The sequence below is a fragment of the Abramis brama genome (genome assembly GCF_963993115.1).
Source record: "Abramis brama genome assembly, chromosome: 14".
Lineage (NCBI taxonomy): Eukaryota > Metazoa > Chordata > Actinopteri > Cypriniformes > Leuciscidae > Abramis > Abramis brama.
This window is the reverse complement of record NC_139976.1, coordinates 3,206,304-3,226,811: the sequence shown is the minus strand read 5'-3', so window position 1 is coordinate 3,226,811 and position 20,508 is coordinate 3,206,304. Positions and strand designations below refer to the sequence as shown.

The window sequence follows — 20,508 nt, the reverse complement described above, 5'->3', positions numbered from 1 at the left end:
CAAACACATACGAATAAGTACAATATAGAGAAATATGGTTGTGTTGCACGATTGGAAAAATGTAAACATTGAAGTTCAAAGTTCACTGATGAACGGAAATGCAGATTGTTTTCATGAATTATATTGTCAGCGAGAATATGGTCACATTTTCAATACTTCTTTAACCTTTAATGTTGAGCAGATTATATGGACCACTATCATTCTGCATCAAAGAAGCTTTCATTTCATCATCACTGTATTTATTTATTTAACCATTTAACTTTTATACTTTATATACTTTCTCTGGCAATAATTACTTTTACTTGGCATTGGATATTACTTTTATTAAATCATTTTCAGACCTCGTGCAGGCAAAATCTCAAAATCTGTGATCAGTTCAAGGAATTATAACATTTCTGTGAAAAATAATTTATTACCCAGCAAAAGCAGTAATTTTACAAAAATAAAGCAAATTTGTACAATACATTTTTAAAATTACTCTGAAACAATAATCAAGTCAAGATTATGACCATAAAAAAGCCATTATTACTAGATACAGCAAATAAATTCCTTCACACATAAAAATCATTTATAAGTTAAAATCCTTCTTTTTTTTTTCCTTTTTTTTTCCTTTTTTTTTTGAGTGTAATGTGGTCAATAAACATTACCAAAAAATAATAATAATTTAAACTACAGGTTATTGTTTGTGGAAATAGGAGATGGTAGGCTCTCAGGAGTGAAATAATCAACATTATCAAGAAACAGTGCAGACGTGAGGCCCTGGACTTGGATCTTTACATTTTCTGCAAGTAGAAGAAAGAATATGGCTCAGTGCATAATATAATGATGCAAAGCATATTATTAATATGTTCAAAATGTACATAATCTGCCATAAGTGAAAAAGAAATAAGCATACAAGTTTTTAAATGTTTGTTTAACTGGGCTGTGGACCCATGGATATGGAAGCGCTGTTATTATTCTTGAAAAATAAATAAATAATGGATAATCAAATTGATTAATGAATGAATCATGAAATGATTCAACTGAATCATGCAATGGTACTTATACAACACATATTTATTGATAAGTCTTCTCTTATTTAGATGTCAATTAATCAAGGGTTTAGACAATCAAACACTATTAGTAATGTATTAGCTTAAAATAATGAACCTGCATTACAATGATTTACATAAAACAGTTTGTCGGTATTATGCTTAACACAATTTGACTGAATTACATAAATTATATGTAAAATATTAGATTTTCCTAATTTGAAAATTTTCCTTGCCACTGTTGCCTTTGTCACTATAGCTTTGAAATGTACTATTGCATTGTGGTTGTGTTACCTGGGATTGTTTTGCCTGTTGTCATACTTTATTTGATTGTGCGCCTGGTGTTGTGGTCTCAGTTGTGGTGCTTTCTGTTGTTGTAGTGGCCACAGTTGTGGTGCTTTCTACTGTTGTGGTCTCAGTTGTGGTACTTTCAGGAGTTGTTGTGCCTGTGGTCGTACTTTCTGTTGTTGTAGTACCTACAGTTGTGGTCTCAGGGGTGGTGCTTTCCGCTGTTGTGGTACCCACAGTTGTGGTGCTCTCTGCTGTTGTTATCTCGGTTGTTGTACTTTCTGTTGTTGTGCCTGTGGTTGTACTTTCTGCTGTTGTGGTCTCACTTGTGGTACTATCTCTTGCTGTGGTGCTTTCTGTTGTTGTAGCACCATCAGTTGTGGTGCTTTCTACTGTTGTGGTCTCAGTTGTGGTACTTTCAGGAGTTGTTGTGCCTGTAGTCGTACTTTCTGTTGTAGTGCTTTCTGTTGTTGTAGTAGCAACCACAGTTGTGGTCTCAGGTGTGGTGCTTTCTACTGTTGTGGTCTCAGTTGTGGTACTTTCAGGAGTTGTTGTGCCTGTAGTCGTACTTTCTGTTGCTGTGGTGCTTTCTGTTGTTGTAGTAGCCACCACAGTTGTGGTCTCAGGTGTCGTGCTTTCTACTGTTGTGATCTCAGTTGTGGTACTTTCAGGAGTTGTTGTGCCTGTAGTCGTACTTTCTGTTGTTGTACTTTCTGTTGCTGTGGTGCTTTCTGTTGTTGTAGTAGCCACCACAGTTGTGGTCTCAGGTGTGGTGCTTTCTACTGTTGTGGTCTCTGTTGTGGTACTTTCAGGAGTTGTTGTGGCTGTGGTTATACTTTCTGTTGTTGTGGTGTCCAGTGTTGTGATCCCAGTTGTGGTACTTTCAGGAGTTGTTGTGCCTGTAGTCGTACTTTCTGTTGTAGTGCTTTCTGTTGTTGTAGTAACCACCAAAGTTGTGGTCTCAGGTGTGGTGCTTTCTACTGTTGTGGTCTCAGTTGTGGTACTTTCAGGAGTTGTTGTGCCTGTAGTCGTACTTTCTGTTGTAGTGCTTTCTGTTGTTGTAGTAGCCACCACAGTTGTGGTCACAGGTGTGGTGCTTTCTACTGTTGTGGTCTCAGTTGTGGTACTTTCAGAAGTTGTTGTGGCTGTGGTTGTACTTTCTGTTGTCGTGATGTCCGGTGTTGTGGTCTCAGTTGTGGTACTTTCAGGAGTTGTTGTGCCTGTAGTCATACTTTCTGTTGTAGTGCTTTCTGTTGTTGTAGTAGCCACCACAGTTGTGGTCTCAGGTGTGGTGCTTTCTACTGTTGTGGTCTCAGTTGTGGTACTTTCAGGAGTTGTTGTGCCTGTAGTCGTACTTTCTGTTGTAGTGCTTTCTGTTGTTGTAGTAGCCACCACAGTTGTGGTCTCAGGTGTGGTGCTTTCTACTGTTGTGGTCTCAGTTGTGGTACTTTCAGGAGTTGTTGTGGCTGTGGTTGTACTTTCTGTTGTTGTGATGCCCGGTGTTGTGGTCCCAGTTGTGGTACTTTCAGGAATTGTTGTGCCTGTAGTCGTACTTTCTGTTGTAGTGCTTTCTGTTGTTGTAGTAGCCACCACAGTTGTGGTCTCAGGTGTGGTGCTTTCTACTGTTGTGGTCTCAGTTGTGGTACTTTCAGGACTTGTTGTGCCTGTAGTCGTACTTTCTGTTGTAGTGCTTTCTGTTGTTGTAGTAGCCAGCACAGTTGTGGTCTCAGGTGTGGTGCTTTCTACTGTTGTGGTCTCAGTTGTTGTACTTTCAGGAGTTGTTGTGCCTGTAGTCGTACTTTCTGTTGTTGTACTTTCTGTTGCTGTGGTGCTTTCTGTTGTTGTAGTAGCCACCACAGTTGTGGTCTCAGGTGTGGTGCTTTCTACTGTTGTGGTCTCAGTTGTGGTACTTTCAGGAGTTGTTGTGGCTGTGGTTGTACTTTCTGTTGTCGTGGTGTCCGGTGTTGTGGTCCCAGTTGTGGTACTTTCAGGAGTTGTTGTGGCTGTGGTTGTACTTTCTGTTGTTGTGGTGTCCGGTGTTGTGGTCCCAGTTGTGGTACTTTCAGGAGTTGTTGTGCCTGTAGTCGTACTTTCTGTTGTAGTGCTTTCTGTTGTTGTAGTAGCCACCACAGTTGTGGTCTCAGGTGTGGTGCTTTCTACTGTTGTGGTCTCAGTTTTGGTACTTTCAGGAGTTGTTGTGGCTGTGGTTGTACTTTCTGTTGTTGTGATGCCCGGTGTTGTGATCTCAGTTGTGGTACTTTCAGGAGTTGTTGTGCCTGTAGTCGTACTTTCTGTTGTAGTGCTTTCTGTTGTTGTAGTAGCAGCCACAGTTGTGGTCTCAGGTGTGGTGCTTTCTACTGTTGTGGTCTCAGTTGTGGTACTTTCAGGAGTTGTTGTGGCTGTGGTTGTACTTTCTGTTGTTGTGATGTCCGGTGTTGTGGTACTTTCAGGAGTTGTTGTGCCTGTAGTCGTACTTTCTGTTGTAGTGCTTTCTGTTGTTGTAGTAGCCACCACAGTTGTGGTCTCAGGTGTGGTGCTTTCTACTGTTGTGGTCTCAGTTGTGGTACCTTCAGGAGTTGTTGTGGCTGTGGTTGTACTTTCTGTTGTTGTGGTGTCTGGTGTTGTGGTCTCAGTTGTGGTACTTTCAGGAGTTGTTGTGCCTGTAGTCGTACTTTCTGTTGTAGTGCTTTCTGTTGTTGTAGTAGCCACCACAGTTGTGGTGCTTTGTACTGTGGTGGTCTCAGTTGTGGTACTTTCAGGAGTTGTCGTGGCTGTGGTTGTACTTTCTGTTGTTGTGATGCCCGGTGTTGTGGTCTCAGTTGTGGTACTTTCAAGAGTTGTCGTGGCTGTGGTTGTACTTTCTGTTGTTGTGGTGTCCGGCGTTGTGGTCTCAGTTGTGGTACTTTCAGGAGTTGTTGTGCCTGTAGTCGTACTTTCTGTTGTAGTGCTTTCTGTTGTTGTAGTAGCCACTACAGTTGTGGTCTCAGGTGTGGTGCTTTGTACTGTTGTGGTCTCAGTTGTGGTACTTTCAGGAGTTGTCGTGGCTGTGGTTGTACTTTCTGTTGTTGTGATGCCCGGTGTTGTGGTCTCAGTTGTGGTACTTTCAGGAGTTGTTGTGGCTGTGGTTGTACTTTCTGTTGTTGTGGTGTCCAGTGTTGTGGTCCCAGTTGTGGTACTTTCAGGAGTTGGTGTGCCTGTAGTCGTACTTTCTGTTGTAGTGCTTTCTGTTGTTGTAGTAGCCACCACAGTTGTGGTCTCAGGTGTGGTGCTTTCTACTGTTGTGGTCTCAGTTGTGGTACTTTCAGGAGTTGTCGTGGCTGTGGTTGTACTTTCTGTTGTTGTGATGCCCGGTGTTGTGGTCTCAGTTGTGGTACTTTCAAGAGTTGTTGTGGCTGTGGTTGTACTTTCTGTTGTTGTGGTGTCCAGTGTTGTGGTCTCAGTTGTGGTAAATTCAGGAGTTGTTGTGCCTGTAGTCGTACTTTCTGTTGTAGTGCTTTCTGTTGTTGTAGTAGCCACCACAGTTGTGGTCTCAGGTGTGGTGCTTTCTACTGTTGTGGTCTCAGTTGTGATACTTTCAGGAGTTGTTGTGCCTGTAGTCTGACTTTCTGTTGTAGTGCTTTCTGTTGTTGTAGTAGACACCACAGTTGTGGTCTCAGGTGTGGTGCTTTCTACGGTTGTGGTCTCAGTTGTGGTACTTTCAGGAGTTGTTGTGGCTGTGGTTGTACTTTCTGTTGTTGTGATGTCCGGTGTTGTGGTCCCAGTTGTGGTACTTTCAGGAGTTGTTTTGCCTGTAGTCGTACTTTCTGTTGTAGTGCTTTCTGTTGTTGTAGTAGCCACCACAGTTGTGGTCTCAGGTGTGGTGCTTTGTACTGTTGTGGTCTCAGTTGTGGTACTTTCAGGAGTTGTCGTGGCTGTGGTTGTACTTTCTGTTGTTGTGATGCCCGGTGTTGTGGTCTCAGTTGTGGTACTTTCAGGAGTTGTTGTGCCTGTAGTCGTAGTTTCTGTTGAAGTACTTTCTGTTGTTGTAGTAGCCACTACAGTTGTGGTCTCAGGTGTGGTGCTTTGTACTGTTGTGGTCTCAGTTGTGGTACTTTCAGGAGTTGTCGTGGCTGTGGTTGTACTTTCTGTTGTTGTGATGCCCGGTGTTGTGGTCTCAGTTGTGGTACTTTCAGGAGTTGTTGTGGCTGTGGTTGTACTTTCTGTTGTTGTGGTGTCCAGTGTTGTGGTCCCAGTTGTGGTACTTTCAGGAGTTGTTGTGCCTGTAGTCGTACTTTCTGTTGTAGTGCTTTCTGTTGTTGTAGTAGCCACCAGAGTTGTGGTCTCAGGTGTGGTGCTTTGTACTGTTGTGGTCTCAGTTGTGGTACTTTCAGGAGTTGTCGTGGCTGTGGTTGTACTTTCTGTTGTTGTGATGACCGGTGTTGTGGTCTCAGTTGTGGTACTTTCAGGAGCTGTTGTGCCTGTAGTCGTACTTTCTGTTGTAGTGCTTTCTGTTGTTGTAGTAGCAACCACAGTTGTGGTCTCAGGTGTGGTGCTTTCTACTGTTGTGGTCTCAGTTGTGGTACTTTCAGGAGTTGTTGTGGCTGTGGTTGTACTTTCTGTTGTTGTGGTGTCCAGTGTTGTGGTCCCAGTTGTGGTACTTTCAGGAGTTGGTGTGCCTGTAGTCGTACTTTCTGTTGTAGTGCTTTCTGTTGTTGTAGTAGCCACCAGAGTTGTGGTCTCAGGTGTGGTGCTTTGTACTGTTGTGGTCTCAGTTGTGGTACTTTCAGGAGTTGTCGTGGCTGTGGTTGTACTTTCTGTTGTTGTGATGACCGGTGTTGTGGTCTCAGTTGTGGTACTTTCAGGAGTTGTTGTGGCTGTGGTTGTACTTTCTGTTCTTGTGGTGTCCAGTGTTGTGGTCTCAGTTGTGGTACTTTCAGGAGTTGTTGTGCCTGTAGTCGTACTTTCTGTTGTAGTGCTTTCTGTTGTTGTAGTAGCAACCACAATTGTGGTCTCAGGTGTGGTGCTTTCTACTGTTGTGGTCTCAGTTGTGGTACTTTCAGGAGTTGTTGTGGCTGTGGTTGTACTTTCTGTTGTTGTGGTGTCCGGCGTTGTGGTCTCAGTTGTGGTACTTTCAGGAGTTGTTGTGCCTGTAGTCGTACTTTCTGTTGTAGTGCTTTCTGTTGTTGTAGTAGCAACCACAGTTGTGGTCTCAGGTGTGGTGCTTTCTACTGTTGTGGTCTCAGTTGTGGTACTTTCAGGAGTTGTTGTGGCTGTGGTTGTACTTTCTGTTAATGTGGTGTCCGGCGTTGTGGTCTCAGTTGTGGTACTTTCAGGGGTTGTCGTGGCTGTGGTTGTACTTTCTGTTGTTGTGATGCCCGGTGTTGTGGTCTCAGTTGTGGTACTTTCAGGAGTTGTTGTGGCTGTGGTTGTACTTTCTGTTGTTGTGGTGTCCAGTGTTGTGGTCTCAGTTGTGGTACTTTCAGGAGTTGTTGTGCCTGTAGTCGTACTTTCTGTTGTAGTGCTTTCTGTTGTTGTAGTAGCAACCACAGTTGTGGTCTCAGGTGTGGTGCTTTCTACTGTTGTGGTCTCAGTTGTGGTACTTTCAGGAGTTGTTGTGGCTGTGGTTGTACTTTCTGTTGTTGTGCTTTCTGTTGTTGTAGTAGCCACCAGAGTTGTGGTCTCAGGTGTGGTGCTTTGTACTGTTGTGGTCTCAGTTGTGGTACTTTCAGGAGTTGTCGTGGCTGTGGTTGTACTTTCTGTTGTTGTGATGACCGGTGTTGTGGTCTCAGTTGTGGTACTTTCAGGAGTTGTTGTGGCTGTGGTTGTACTTTCTGTTGTTGTGGTGTCCAGTGTTGTGGTCTCAGTTGTGGTACTTTCAGGAGTTGTTGTGCCTGTAGTCGTACTTTCTGTTGTAGTGCTTTCTGTTGTTGTAGTAGCCACCAGAGTTGTGGTCTCAGGTGTGGTGCTTTGTACTGTTGTGGTCTCAGTTGTGGTACTTTCAGGAGTTGTCGTGGCTGTGGTTGTACTTTCTGTTGTTGTGATGACCGGTGTTGTGGTCTCAGTTGTGGTACTTTCAGGAGTTGTTGTGGCTGTGGTTGTACTTTCTGTTGTTGTGGTGTCCGGTGTTGTGGTCTCAGTTGTGGTACTTTCAGGAGTTGTTGTGCCTGTAGTCGTACTTTCTGTTGTAGTGCTTTCTGTTGTTGTAGTAGCCACCACAGCTGTGGTCTCAGGTGTTGTGCTTTCTACTGTTGTGGTCTCAGTTGTGGTACTTTCAGGAGTTGTTGTGCCTGTAGTCGTACTTTCTGTTGTAGTGCTTTCTGTTGTTGTAGTAGCCACCACAGTTGTGGTCTCAGGTGTGGTGCTTTGTACTGTTGTGGTCTCAGTTGTGGTACTTTCAGGGGTTGTCGTGGCTGTGGTTGTACTTTCTGTTGTTGTGATGCCCGGTGTTGTGGTCTCAGTTGTGGTACTTTCAGGAGTTGTTTTGGCTGTGGTTGTACTTTCTGTTGTTGTGGTGTCCAGTGTTGTGGTCTCAGTTGTGGTACTTTCAGGAGTTGTTGTGCCTGTAGTCGTACTTTCTGTTGTAGTGCTTTCTGTTGTTGTAGTAGCAACCACAGTTGTGGTCTCAGGTGTGGTGCTTTCTACTGTTGTGGTCTCAGTTGTGGTACTTTCAGGAGTTGTTGTGGCTGTGGTTGTACTTTCTGTTGTTGTGCTTTCTGTTGTTGTAGTAGCCACCAGAGTTGTGGTCTCAGGTGTGGTGCTTTGTACTGTTGTGGTCTCAGTTGTGGTACTTTCAGGAGTTGTCGTGGCTGTGGTTGTACTTTCTGTTGTTGTGATGACCGGTGTTGTGGTCTCAGTTGTGGTACTTTCAGGAGTTGTTGTGGCTGTGGTTGTACTTTCTGTTGTTGTGGTGTCCAGTGTTGTGGTCTCAGTTGTGGTACTTTCAGGAGTTGTCGTGGCTGTGGTTGTACTTTCTGTTGTTGTGGTGTCCAGTGTTGTGGTCTCAGTTGTGGTACTTTCAGGAGTTGTTGTGCCTGTAGTCGTACTTTCTGTTGTAGTGCTTTCTGTTGTTGTAGTAGCAACCACAGTTGTGGTCTCAGGTGTGGTGCTTTCTACTGTTGTGGTCTCAGTTGTGGTACTTTCAGGAGTTGTTGTGGCTGTGGTTGTACTTTCTGTTGTTGTGCTTTCTGTTGTTGTAGTAGCCACCAGATTTGTGGTCTCAGGTGTGGTGCTTTGTACTGTTGTGGTCTCAGTTGTGGTACTTTCAGGAGTTGTCGTGGCTGTGGTTGTACTTTCTGTTGTTGTGATGACCGGTGTTGTGGTCTCAGTTGTGGTACTTTCAGGAGTTGTTGTGGCTGTGGTTGTACTTTCTGTTGTTGTGGTGTCCAGTGTTGTGGTCTCAGTTGTGGTACTTTCAGGAGTTGTTGTGCCTGTAGTCGTACTTTCTGTTGTAGTGCTTTCTGTTGTTGTAGTAGCAACCACAGTTGTGGTCTCAGGTGTGGTGCTTTTTACTGTTGTGGTCTCAGTTGTGGTACTTTCAGGAGTTGTTGTGGCTGTGGTTGTACTTTCTGTTGTTGTGGTGTCCGGCGTTGTGGTCTCAGTTGTGGTACTTTCAGGAGTTGTTGTGCCTGTAGTCGTACTTTCTGTTGTAGTGCTTTCTGTTGTTGTAGTAGCAACCACAGTTGTGGTCTCAGGTGTGGTGCTTTCTACTGTTGTGGTCTCAGTTGTGGTACTTTCAGGAGTTGTTGTGGCTGTGGTTGTACTTTCTGTTGTTGTGGTGTCCGGCGTTGTGGTCTCAGTTGTGGTACTTTCAGGAGTTGTTGTGCCTGTAGTCGTACTTTCTGTTGTAGTGCTTTCTGTTGTTGTAGTAGCCACCACAGCTGTGATCTCAGGTGTTGTGCTTTCTACTGTTGTGGTCTCAGTTGTGGTACTTTCAGGAGTTGTTGTGGCTGTGGTTGTACTTTCTGTTGTTGTGGTGTCTGGTGTAGTGGTCTCAGTTGTGGTACTTTCAGGAGTTGTTGTGCCTGTAGTTGTACTTTCTGTTGTAGTGCTTTCTGTTGTTGTAGTAGCCACCACAGTTGTGGTCTCAGGTGTGGTGCTTTGTACTGTTGTGGTCTCAGTTGTGGTACTTTCAGGGGTTGTCGTGGCTGTGGTTGTACTTTCTGTTGTTGTGATGCCCGGTGTTGTGGTCTCAGTTGTGGTACTTTCAGGAGTTGTTGTGGCTGTGGTTGTACTTTCTGTTAATGTGGTGTCCGGCGTTGTGGTCTCAGTTGTGGTACTTTCAGGGGTTGTCGTGGCTGTGGTTGTACTTTCTGTTGTTGTGATGCCCGGTGTTGTGGTCTCAGTTGTGGTACTTTCAGGAGTTGTTGTGCCTGTAGTCATACTTTCTGTTGTAGTGCTTTCTGTTGTTGTAGTAGCCACCACAGCTGTGGTCTCAGGTGTTGTGCTTTCTACTGTTGTGGTCTCAGTTGTGGTACTTTCAGGAGTTGTCGTGGCTGTGGTTGTACTTTCTGTTGTTGTGATGCCCGGTGTTGTGGTCTCAGTTGTGGTACTTTCAGGAGTTGTTGTGCCTGTAGTCGTAGTTTCTGTTGAAGTACTTTCTGTTGTTGTAGTAGCCACTACAGTTGTGGTCTCAGGTGTGGTGCTTTGTACTGTTGTGGTCTCAGTTGTGGTACTTTCAGGAGTTGTCATGGCTGTGGTTGTACTTTCTGTTGTTGTGATGCCCGGTGTTGTGGTCCCAGTTGTGGTACTTTCAGGAGTTGTTGTGCCTGTAGTCGTACTTTCTGTTGTAGTGCTTTCTGTTGTTGTAGTAGCCACCAGAGTTGTGGTCTCAGGTGTGGTGCTTTGTACTGTTGTGGTCTCAGTTGTGGTACTTTCAGGAGTTGTTGTGGCTGTGGTTGTACTTTCTGATGTAGTGCTTTCTGTTGTTGTAGTAGCCACCACAGTTGTGGTCTCAGGTGTGGTGCTTTCTACTGTTGTGGTCTCAGTTGTGGTACTTTCAGGAGTTGTTGTGCCTGTAGTCGTACTTTCTGTTGTAGTGATTTCTGTTGTTGTAGTAGCCACCACAGTTGTGGTCTCAGGTGTGGTGCTTACTACTGTTGTGGTTTCAGTTGTGGTACTTACAGGAGTTGTTGTGGCTGTGGTTGTACTTTCTGTTGTAGTGCTTTCTGTTGTTGTAGTAGCAGCCACAGTTGTGGTCTCAGGTGTGGTGCTTTCTACTGTTGTGGTCTCAGTTGTGGTACTTTCAGGAGTTGTTGTGGCTGTGGTTGTACTTTCTGTTGTTGTGGTGTCCGGTGTTGTGGTCTCAGTTGTGGTACTTTCAGGAGTTGTTGTGCCTGTAGTCGTACTTTCTGTTGTAGTGCTTTCTGTTGTTGTAGTAGCAGCCACAGTTGTGGTCTCAGGTGTGGTGCTTTCTACTGTTGTGGTCTCAGTTGTGGTACTTTCAGGAGTTGTTGTGGCTGTGGTTGTACTTTCTGTTGTTGTGGTGTCCGGCGTTGTGGTCTCAGTTGTGGTACTTTCAGGAGTTGTTGTGCCTGTAGTCGTACTTTCTGTTGTAGTGCTTTCTGTTGTTGTAGTAGCCACCACAGCTGTGGTCTCGGGTGTTGTGCTTTCTACTGTTGTGGTCTCAGTTGTGGTACTTTCAGGAGTTGTTGTGCCTGTAGTCATACTTTCTGTTGTAGTGCTTTCTGTTGTTGTAGTAGCCACCACAGTTGTGGTCTCAGGTGTGGTGCTTTGTACTGTTGTGGTCTCAGTTGTGGTACTTTCAGGGGTTGTCGTGGCTGTGGTTGTACTTTCTGTTGTTGTGATGCCCGGTGTTGTGGTCTCAGTTGTGGTACTTTCAGGAGTTGTTGTGGCTGTGGTTGTACTTTCTGTTGTTGTGGTGTCCAGTGTTGTGGTCTCAGTTGTGGTACTTTCAGGAGTTGTTGTGCCTGTAGTCGTACTTTCTGTTGTAGTGCTTTCTGTTGTTGTAGTAGCAACCACAGTTGTGGTCTCAGGTGTGGTGCTTTCTACTGTTGTGGTCTCAGTTGTGGTACTTTCAGGAGTTGTTGTGGCTGTGGTTGTACTTTCTGTTGTTGTGCTTTCTGTTGTTGTAGTAGCCACCAGAGTTGTGGTCTCAGGTGTGGTGCTTTGTACTGTTGTGGTCTCAGTTGTGGTACTTTCAGGAGTTGTCGTGGCTGTGGTTGTACTTTCTGTTGTTGTGATGACCGGTGTTGTGGTCTCAGTTGTGGTACTTTCAGGAGTTGTTGTGGCTGTGGTTGTACTTTCTGTTGTTGTGGTGTCCAGTGTTGTGGTCTCAGTTGTGGTACTTTCAGGAGTTGTTGTGCCTGTAGTCGTACTTTCTGTTGTAGTGCTTTCTGTTGTTGTAGTAGCCACCAGAGTTGTGGTCTCAGGTGTGGTGCTTTGTACTGTTGTGGTCTCAGTTGTGGTACTTTCAGGAGTTGTCGTGGCTGTGGTTGTACTTTCTGTTGTTGTGATGACCGGTGTTGTGGTCTCAGTTGTGGTACTTTCAGGAGTTGTTGTGGCTGTGGTTGTACTTTCTGTTGTTGTGGTGTCCGGTGTTGTGGTCTCAGTTGTGGTACTTTCAGGAGTTGTTGTGCCTGTAGTCGTACTTTCTGTTGTAGTGCTTTCTGTTGTTGTAGTAGCCACCACAGCTGTGGTCTCAGGTGTTGTGCTTTCTACTGTTGTGGTCTCAGTTGTGGTACTTTCAGGAGTTGTTGTGCCTGTAGTCGTACTTTCTGTTGTAGTGCTTTCTGTTGTTGTAGTAGCCACCACAGTTGTGGTCTCAGGTGTGGTGCTTTGTACTGTTGTGGTCTCAGTTGTGGTACTTTCAGGGGTTGTCGTGGCTGTGGTTGTACTTTCTGTTGTTGTGATGCCCGGTGTTGTGGTCTCAGTTGTGGTACTTTCAGGAGTTGTTTTGGCTGTGGTTGTACTTTCTGTTGTTGTGGTGTCCAGTGTTGTGGTCTCAGTTGTGGTACTTTCAGGAGTTGTTGTGCCTGTAGTCGTACTTTCTGTTGTAGTGCTTTCTGTTGTTGTAGTAGCAACCACAGTTGTGGTCTCAGGTGTGGTGCTTTCTACTGTTGTGGTCTCAGTTGTGGTACTTTCAGGAGTTGTTGTGGCTGTGGTTGTACTTTCTGTTGTTGTGCTTTCTGTTGTTGTAGTAGCCACCAGAGTTGTGGTCTCAGGTGTGGTGCTTTGTACTGTTGTGGTCTCAGTTGTGGTACTTTCAGGAGTTGTCGTGGCTGTGGTTGTACTTTCTGTTGTTGTGATGACCGGTGTTGTGGTCTCAGTTGTGGTACTTTCAGGAGTTGTTGTGGCTGTGGTTGTACTTTCTGTTGTTGTGGTGTCCAGTGTTGTGGTCTCAGTTGTGGTACTTTCAGGAGTTGTCGTGGCTGTGGTTGTACTTTCTGTTGTTGTGGTGTCCAGTGTTGTGGTCTCAGTTGTGGTACTTTCAGGAGTTGTTGTGCCTGTAGTCGTACTTTCTGTTGTAGTGCTTTCTGTTGTTGTAGTAGCAACCACAGTTGTGGTCTCAGGTGTGGTGCTTTCTACTGTTGTGGTCTCAGTTGTGGTACTTTCAGGAGTTGTTGTGGCTGTGGTTGTACTTTCTGTTGTTGTGCTTTCTGTTGTTGTAGTAGCCACCAGATTTGTGGTCTCAGGTGTGGTGCTTTGTACTGTTGTGGTCTCAGTTGTGGTACTTTCAGGAGTTGTCGTGGCTGTGGTTGTACTTTCTGTTGTTGTGATGACCGGTGTTGTGGTCTCAGTTGTGGTACTTTCAGGAGTTGTTGTGGCTGTGGTTGTACTTTCTGTTGTTGTGGTGTCCAGTGTTGTGGTCTCAGTTGTGGTACTTTCAGGAGTTGTTGTGCCTGTAGTCGTACTTTCTGTTGTAGTGCTTTCTGTTGTTGTAGTAGCAACCACAGTTGTGGTCTCAGGTGTGGTGCTTTCTACTGTTGTGGTCTCAGTTGTGGTACTTTCAGGAGTTGTTGTGGCTGTGGTTGTACTTTCTGTTGTTGTGGTGTCCGGCGTTGTGGTCTCAGTTGTGGTACTTTCAGGAGTTGTTGTGCCTGTAGTCGTACTTTCTGTTGTAGTGCTTTCTGTTGTTGTAGTAGCAACCACAGTTGTGGTCTCAGGTGTGGTGCTTTCTACTGTTGTGGTCTCAGTTGTGGTACTTTCAGGAGTTGTTGTGGCTGTGGTTGTACTTTCTGTTGTTGTGGTGTCCGGCGTTGTGGTCTCAGTTGTGGTACTTTCAGGAGTTGTTGTGCCTGTAGTCGTACTTTCTGTTGTAGTGCTTTCTGTTGTTGTAGTAGCCACCACAGCTGTGATCTCAGGTGTTGTGCTTTCTACTGTTGTGGTCTCAGTTGTGGTACTTTCAGGAGTTGTTGTGGCTGTGGTTGTACTTTCTGTTGTTGTGGTGTCTGGTGTAGTGGTCTCAGTTGTGGTACTTTCAGGAGTTGTTGTGCCTGTAGTTGTACTTTCTGTTGTAGTGCTTTCTGTTGTTGTAGTAGCCACCACAGTTGTGGTCTCAGGTGTGGTGCTTTGTACTGTTGTGGTCTCAGTTGTGGTACTTTCAGGGGTTGTCGTGGCTGTGGTTGTACTTTCTGTTGTTGTGATGCCCGGTGTTGTGGTCTCAGTTGTGGTACTTTCAGGAGTTGTTGTGGCTGTGGTTGTACTTTCTGTTGTAGTGCTTTCTGTTGTTGTAGTAGCCACCACAGTTGTGGTCTCAGGTGTGGTGCTTTGTACTGTTGTGGTCTCAGTTGTGGTACTTTCAGGAGTTGTCGTGGCTGTGGTTGTACTTTCTGTTGTTGTGATGCCCGGTGTTGTGGTCTCAGTTGTGGTACTTTCAGGAGTTGTTGTGGCTGTAGTCGTAGTTTCTGTTGTAGTGCTTTCTGTTGTTGTAGTAGCCACCAGAGTTGTGGTCTCAGGTGTGGTGCTTTGTACTGTTGTGGTCTCAGTTGTGGTACTTTCAGGAGTTGTTGTGGCTGTGGTTGTACTTTCTGTTGTTGTGGTGTCCAGTGTTGTGGTCTCAGTTGTGGTACTTTCAGGAGTTGTTGTGCCTGTAGTCATACTTTCTGTTGTAGTGCTTTCTGTTGTTGTAGTAGCCACCACAGTTGTGGTCTCAGGTGTGGTGCTTTCTACTGTTGTGGTCTCAGTTGTGGTACTTTCAGGAGTTGTTGTGCCTGTAGTCGTACTTTCTGTTGTAGTGATTTCTGTTGTTGTAGTAGCCACCACAGTTGTGGTCTCAGGTGTGGTGCTTACTACTGTTGTGGTCTCAGTTGTGGTACTTTCAGGAGTTGTTGTGGCTGTGGTTGTACTTTCTGTTGTTGTGGTGTCCGGTGTTGTGGTCTCAGTTGTGGTACTTTCAGGAGTTGTTGTGCCTGTAGTCGTACTTTCTGTTGTAGTGCTTTCTGTTGTTGTAGTAGCAGCCACAGTTGTGGTCTCAGGTGTGGTGCTTTCTACTGTTGTGGTCTCAGTTGTGGTACTTTGAGGAGTTGTTGTGGCTGTGGTTGTACTTTCTGTTGTTGTGGTGTCCGGCGTTGTGGTCTCAGTTGTGGTACTTTCAGGAGTTGTTGTGCCTGTAGTCGTACTTTCTGTTGTAGTGCTTTCTGTTGTTGTAGTAGCCACCACAGCTGTGGTCTCAGGTGTTGTGCTTTCTACTGTTGTGGTCTCAGTTGTGGTACTTTCAGGAGTTGTTGTGCCTGTAGTCGTACTTTCTGTTGTAGTGCTTTCTGTTGTTGTAGTAGCCACCACCACAGTTGTGGTCTCAGGTGTGGTGCTTTGTACTGTTGTGGTCTCAGTTGTGGTACTTTCAGGAGTTGTCGTGGCTGTGGTTGTACTTTCTGTTGTTGTGATGACCGGTGTTGTGGTCTCAGTTGTGGTACTTTCAGGAGTTGTTGTGGCTGTGGTTGTACTTTCTGTTGTTGTGGTGTCCAGTGTTGTGGTCTCAGTTGTGGTACTTTCAGGAGTTGTTGTGCCTGTAGTCGTACTTTCTGTTGTAGTGCTTTCTGTTGTTGTAGTGGCAACCACAGTTGTGGTCTCAGGTGTGGTGCTTTCTACTGTTGTGGTCTCAGTTGTGGTACTTTCAGGAGTTGTTGTGGCTGTGGTTGTACTTTCTGTTGTTGTGCTTTCTGTTGTTGTAGTAGCCACCACAGCTGTGATCTCAGGTGTTGTGCTTTCTACTGTTGTGGTCTCAGTTGTGGTACTTTCAGGAGTTGTTGTGGCTGTGGTTGTACTTTCTGTTGTTGTGGTGTCTGGTGTAGTGGTCTCAGTTGTGGTACTTTCAGGAGTTGTTGTGCCTGTAGTCGTACTTTCTGTTGTAGTGCTTTCTGTTGTTGTAGTAGCCACCACAGTTGTGGTCTCAGGTGTGGTGCTTTGTACTGTTGTGGTCTCAGTTGTGGTACTTTCAGGGGTTGTCGTGGCTGTGGTTGTACTTTCTGTTGTTGTGATGCCCGGTGTAGTGGTCTCAGTTGTGGTACTTTCAGGAGTTGTTGTGGCTGTGGTTGTACTTTCTGTTGTAGTGCTTTCTGTTGTTGTAGTAGCCACCACAGTTGTGGTCTCAGGTGTGGTGCTTTGTACTGTTGTGGTCTCAGTTGTGGTACTTTCAGGAGTTGTCGTGGCTGTGGTTGTACTTTCTGTTGTTGTGATGCCCGGTGTTGTGGTCTCAGTTGTGGTACTTTCAGGAGTTGTTGTGGCTGTAGTCGTAGTTTCTGTTGAAGTACTTTCTGTTGTTGTAGTAGCCACTACAGTTGTGGTCTCAGGTGTGGTGCTTTGTACTGTTGTGGTCTCAGTTGTGGTACTTTCAGGAGTTGTCATGGCTGTGGTTGTACTTTCTGTTGTTGTGATGCCGGGTGTTGTGGTCCCAGTTGTGGTACTTTCAGGAGTTGTTGTGCCTGTAGTCGTACTTTCTGTTGTAGTGCTTTCTGTTGTTGTAGTAGCCACCAGAGTTGTGGTCTCAGGTGTGGTGCTTTGTACTGTTGTGGTCTCAGTTGTGGTACTTTCAGGAGTTGTTGTGGCTGTGGTTGTACTTTCTGTTGTTGTGGTGTCCAGTGTTGTGGTCTCAGTTGTGGTACTTTCAGGAGTTGTTGTGCCTGTAGTCGTACTTTCTGTTGTAGTGCTTTCTGTTGTTGTAGTAGCCACCACAGTTGTGGTCTCAGGTGTGGTGCTTTCTACTGTTGTGGTCTCAGTTGTGGTACTTTCAGGAGTTGTTGTGCCTGTAGTCGTACTTTCTGTTGTAGTGATTTCTGTTGTTGTAGTAGCCACCACAGTTGTGGTCTCAGGTGTGGTGCTTACTACTGTTGTGGTCTCAGTTGTGGTACTTTCAGGAGTTGTTGTGGCTGTGGTTGTACTTTCTGTTGTTGTGGTGTCCGGTGTTGTGGTCTCAGTTGTGGTACTTTCAGGAGTTGTTGTGCCTGTAGTCGTACTTTCTGTTGTAGTGCTTTCTGTTGTTGTAGTAGCAGCCACAGTTGTGGTCTCAGGTGTGGTGCTTTCTACTGTTGTGGTCTCAGTTGTGGTACTTTCAGGAGTTGTTGTGGCTGTGGTTGTACTTTCTGTTGTTGTGGTGTCCGGCGTTGTGGTCTCAGTTGTGGTACTTTCAGGAGTTGTTGTGCCTGTAGTCGTACTTTCTGTTGTAGTGCTTTCTGTTGTTGTAGTAGCCACCACAGCTGTGGTCTCAGGTGTTGTGCTTTCTACTGTTGTGGTCTCAGTTGTGGTACTTTCAGGAGTTGTTGTGCCTGTAGTCGTACTTTCTGTTGTAGTGCTTTCTGTTGTTGTAGTAGCCACCACAGTTGTGGTCTCAGGTGTGGTGCTTTGTACTGTTGTGGTCTCAGTTGTGGTACTTTCAGGGGTTGTCGTGGCTGTGGTTGTACTTTCTGTTGTTGTGATGCCCGTTGTTGTGGTCTCAGTTGTGGTACTTTCAGGAGTTGTTGTGGCTGTGGTTGTACTTTCTGTTGTTGTGGTGTCCAGTGTTGTGGTCTCAGTTGTGGTACTTTCAGGAGTTGTTGTGCCTGTAGTCGTACTTTCTGTTGTAGTGCTTTCTGTTGTTGTTGTAGTAGCAACCACAGTGGTGGTCTCAGGTGTGGTGTTTTCTACTGTTGTGGTCTCAGTTGTGGTACTTTCAGGAGTTGTTGTGGCTGTGGTTGTACTTTCTGTTGTTGTGCTTTCTGTTGTTGTAGTAGCCACCAGAGTTGTGGTCTCAGGTGTGGTGCTTTGTACTGTTGTGGTCTCAGTTGTGGTACTTTCAGGAGTTGTCGTGGCTGTGGTTGTACTTTCTGTTGTTGTGATGACCGGTGTTGTGGTCTCAGTTGTGGTACTTTCAGGAGTTGTTGTGGCTGTGGTTGTACTTTCTGTTGTTGTGGTGTCCAGTGTTGTGGTCTCAGTTGTGGTACTTTCAGGAGTTGTTGTGCCTGTAGTCGTACTTTCTGTTGTAGTGCTTTCTGTTGTTGTAGTAGCCACCAGAGTTGTGGTCTCAGGAGTGGTGCTTTGTACTGTTGTGGTCTCAGTTGTGGTACTTTCAGTAGTTGTCGTGGCTGTGGTTGTACTTTCTGTTGTTGTGATGACCGGTGTTGTGGTCTCAGTTGTGGTACTTTCAGGAGTTGTTGTGGCTGTGGTTGTACTTTCTGTTGTTGTGGTGTCCGGTGTTGTGGTCTCAGTTGTGGTACTTTCAGGAGTTGTTGTGCCTGTAGTCGTACTTTCTGTTGTAGTGCTTTCTGTTGTTGTAGTAGCAGCCACAGTTGTGGTCTCAGGTGTGGTGCTTTCTACTGTTGTGGTCTCAGTTGTGGTACTTTCAGGAGTTGTTGTGCCTGTAGACGTACTTTCTGTTGTAGTGATTTCTGTTGTTGTAGTAGCCACCACAGTTGTGGTCTCAGGTGTGGTGCTTTCTACTGTTGTGGTCTCAGTTGTGGTACTTTCAGGAGTTGTTGTGGCTGTGGTTGTACTTTCTGTTGTTGTGCTTTCTGTTGTTGTAGTAGCCACCAGAGTTGTGGTCTTAGGTGTGGTGCTTTGTACTGTTGTGGTCTCAGTTGTGGTACTTTCAGGAGTTGTCGTGGCTGTGGTTGTACTTTCTGTTGTTGTGATGACCGGTGTTGTGGTCTCAGTTGTGGTGCTTTCAGGAGTTGTTGTGGCTGTGGTTGTACTTTCTGTTGTTGTGGTGTCCGGTGTTGTGGTCTCAGTTGTGGTACTTTCAGGAGTTGTTGTGCCTGTAGTCGTACTTTCTGTTGTAGTGCTTTCTGTTGTTGTAGTAGCCACCACAGTTGTGGTCTCAGGTATGGTGCTTTCTACTGTTGTGGTCTCAGTTGTGGTACTTTCAGGAGTTGTTGTGGCTGTGGTTGTACTTTCTGTTGTTGTGGTGTCCAGTGTTGTGGTCTCAGTTGTGGTACTTTCAGGAGTTGTTGTGCCTGTAGTCGTACTTTCTGTTGTAGTGCTTTCTATTGTTGTAGTAGCCACCACAGTTGTGGTCTCAGGTGTGGTGCTTTCTACTGTTGTGGTCTCAGTTGTGGTACTTTCAGGAGTTGTTGTGCCTGTAGTCGTACTTTCTGTTGTAGTGATTTCTGTTGTTGTAAAAGCCACCACAGTTGTGGTCTCAGGTGTGGTGCTTTCTATTGTTGTGGTCTCAGTTGTGGTACTTTCAGGAGTTGTTGTGGCTGTGGTTGTACTTTCTGTTGTTGTGGTGTCCGGTGTTGTGGTCTCAGTTGTGGTACTTTCAGGAGTTGTTGTGCCTGTAGTCGTACTTTCTGTTGTAGTGCTTTCTGTTGTTGTAGTAGCCACCACAGTTGTGGTCTCAGGTGTGGTGCTTTGTACTGTTGTGGTCTCAGTTGTGGTACTTTCAGGGGTTGTTGTGGCTGTGGTTGTACTTTCTGTTGTTGTGATGCCCGGTGTTGTGGTCTCAGTTGTGGTACTTTCAGGAGTTGTTGTGCCTGTAGTCGTACTTTCTGTTGTAGTGCTTTCTGTTGTTGTAGTAGCCACCACAGCTGTGGTCTCAGGTGTTGTGCTTTCTACTGTTGTGGTCTCAGTTGTGGTACTTTCAGGAGTTGTTGTGGCTGTGGTTGTACTTTCTGTTGTTGTGGTGTCTGGTGTTGTGGTCTCAGTTATGGTACTTTCAGGAGTTGTTGTGCCTGTAGTCGTACTTTCTGTTGTAGTGCTTTCTGTTGTTGTAGTAGCCACCACAGTTGTGGTCTCAGGTGTGGTGCTTTGTACTGTTGTGGTCTCAGTTGTGGTACTTTCAGGGGTTGTCGTGGCTGTGGTTGTACTTTCTGTTGTTGTGATGACCGGTGTTGTGGTCTCAGTTGTGGTACTTTCAGGAGTTGTTGTGGCTGTGGTTGTACTTTCTGTTGTTGTGCTTTCTGTTGTTGTAGTAGCCACCAGAGTTGTGGTCTCAGGTGTGGTGCTTTGTACTGTTGTGGTCTCAGTTGTGGTACTTTCAGGAGTTGTCGTGGCTGTGGTTGTACTTTCTGTTGTTGTGATGACCGGTGTTGTGGTCTCAGTTGTGGTACTTTCAGGAGTTGTTGTGGCTGTGGTTGTACTTTCTGTTGTTGTGGTGTCCGGTGTTGTGGTCTCAGTTGTGGTACTTTCAGGAGTTGTTGTGCCTGCAGTCGTACTTTCTGTTGTAGTGCTTTCTGTTGTTGTAGTAGCCACCACAGTTGTGGTCTCAGGTATGGTGCTTTCTACTGTTGTGGTCTCAGTTGTGGTACTTTCAGGAGATATTGTGGCTGTGGTTGTACTTTCTGTTGTTGTGGTGTCCAGTGTTGTGGTCTCAGTTGTGGTACTTTCAGGAGTTGTTGTGCCTGTAGTCGTACTTTCTGTTGTAGTGCTTTCTGTTGTTGTAGTAGCCACCACAGTTGTGGTCTCAGGTGTGGTGCTTTCTACTGTTGTGGTCTCAGTTGTGGTACTTTCAGGAGTTGTTGTGCCTGTAGTCGTACTTTCTGTTGTAGTGATTTCTGTTGTTGTAGAAGCCACCACAGTTGTGGTCTCAGGTGTGGTGCTTTCTACTGTTGTGGTCTCAGTTGTGGTACTTTCAGGAGTTGTTGTGGCTGTGGTTGTACTTTCTGTTGTTGTGGTGTCTGGTGTTGTGGTCTCAGTTATGGTACTTTCAGGAGTTGTTGTGCCTGTAGTCGTACTTTCTGTTGTAGTGCTTTCTGTTGTTGTAGTAGCCACCACAGTTGTGGTCTCAGGTGTGGTGCTTTGTACTGTTGTGGTCTCAGTTGTGGTACTTTCAGGGGTTGTCGTG

General features: G+C 45.6%; 1 protein-coding gene across 1 annotated transcript in view; it reads right to left on the bottom strand.

The window, feature by feature from the left end:
* Window positions 1-397: 397 nt before the first annotated feature.
* The window catches only part of LOC311096286 (uncharacterized protein), a 39,429-nt gene continuing 19,318 nt past the window's right edge, over window positions 398-20,508 (bottom strand). Inside the window, exons 8-9 of the mRNA XM_084135353.1 lie at window positions 1,326-2,800; window positions 398-782 (exon numbers count right to left, since the gene is read on the bottom strand). Coding sequence (XP_083991479.1) covers window positions 1,347-2,800 — 1,454 coding nt within the window. The 3' untranslated portion in view covers window positions 398-782; window positions 1,326-1,346. The remainder of the gene's footprint in view (window positions 783-1,325; window positions 2,801-20,508) is intronic.